Genomic DNA, 1261 nt, shown 5'->3' with positions numbered 1-1261 from the left:
CTGATGAGTTTAGCCTGAGTTGCCGGATTGCCCACGACGAAACAGGCTTCGAAGCGGCTGGAGGCTGCTGTTGAACGCCTTGCGAATGAGCACGTGGCTCATGCTATAGACCCACGCTTCGGCAGCCAAGCAGACGAGGCGAGCAAGGTGCAGAATGGATGTCATTGTGGGCATGCTGATCCAGCGGGTGCCCATCCTGAGACCACCACCGATGATGTCCAGAATGACGAAGAGCGACAAAACTTTGACAATTTTCTTGAAAGATTTGGTACGTGTCAGAGCAAAGCTGTTTGCAGTGCCGTCAGAGATTCCCGCCGAAATCGCCTCTACCTGATTTTGTCGAAGTCCTGTAATTCCAGCGAGGACGAACAAAAATCCGGTGACTACCGAAAAGAAGAGAAGAAAGGCTTCAACAAAAAACATATATACGCTCGGCAACTTTTCCCAACGGCAGTCCTGTCCAACTTCAGTCAATTCCCCGACGCGCTGTCCGAACTGGTAGACGGTCTCCAACTGCAGGGCAGAACAGGCGGCCCCTACCACAGCCGTAAACAGGACAGCCAGCCAAGGCAGAACAAGCAGCCACTTCGTCCAGCGGTCCATGATGTCGCGGTAATGCAGCGGATAGACGACGGCGATGAACTGGTCGAGGGCGACCAGCGTCTGCGTCATCTTCAGAGCGATTCCGAAACAGGCGGCAGCGATCTGAACGGACTGGCAGGCTGCATACAGGACGTGGTTAAAAATGAGGTCCAGACAACCGATCAGCACCAGATTCAGCACAAACAGTATGTCGGCGAGCGCCAGGTTTGCCACGAGCAGTGCCATCGGCTCGTCATGCAGTGTCTTGGTCCGACCGATCACCAACAGCGGTATGGAGAAATTGAGGGCGAGAGCAGAGCCGACGGCCACTTTGAGCCACGGTACCATCACGCTAACGCTCTGGGTCCTGATGGGTGGTCTACGACCTTCCCTGGCCTAGCTCTGGAGCCGCACTGACGGTAAGCGACAGCGGGGATCTCTTTTAACTTGACATCTCGCAGTATGGTAAATGACCAATTACTTCGGGATTTACTGAAGCGTATTTCAACGAACGCATTAGAGCTCTTTCCAAAGTATGTATGTCAAGCGTAAGCTGGCTGAATGGCACAAATTAAAAAAAATAAAATCGATTCAAGTTTGGTATAAGGATTGAAGACGTACACAAATAACCTTGCACAAAATGCATTCGATATTGCTTACCGAGTGACTTCTATTACTA

General features: G+C 51.7%; 1 protein-coding gene across 1 annotated transcript; it reads right to left on the bottom strand.

Annotated features, from left to right (window-relative positions):
* Positions 1 to 326: 326 nt before the first annotated feature.
* On the bottom strand, positions 327 to 930 carry LOC119112513 (olfactory receptor 7C1-like). Its single transcript, XM_037236761.1, has 2 exons — positions 541 to 930; positions 327 to 347 (listed from the first exon to the last, which is right to left on the bottom strand). The coding sequence occupies exons 1-2, from the start codon at positions 928 to 930 to the stop codon at positions 327 to 329; spliced, it is 411 nt and encodes a 136-aa protein (XP_037092656.1).
* Between the last annotated feature and the right edge of the window lie 331 nt (positions 931 to 1261).

Source organism: Pollicipes pollicipes, unplaced genomic scaffold (assembly GCF_011947565.3).
Source record: "Pollicipes pollicipes isolate AB1234 unplaced genomic scaffold, Ppol_2.1 Scaffold_1600;HRSCAF=1878_pilon_pilon_pilon, whole genome shotgun sequence".
Lineage (NCBI taxonomy): Eukaryota > Metazoa > Arthropoda > Thecostraca > Pollicipedomorpha > Pollicipedidae > Pollicipes > Pollicipes pollicipes.
This window is presented reverse-complemented; position numbering and strand designations above follow the sequence as displayed.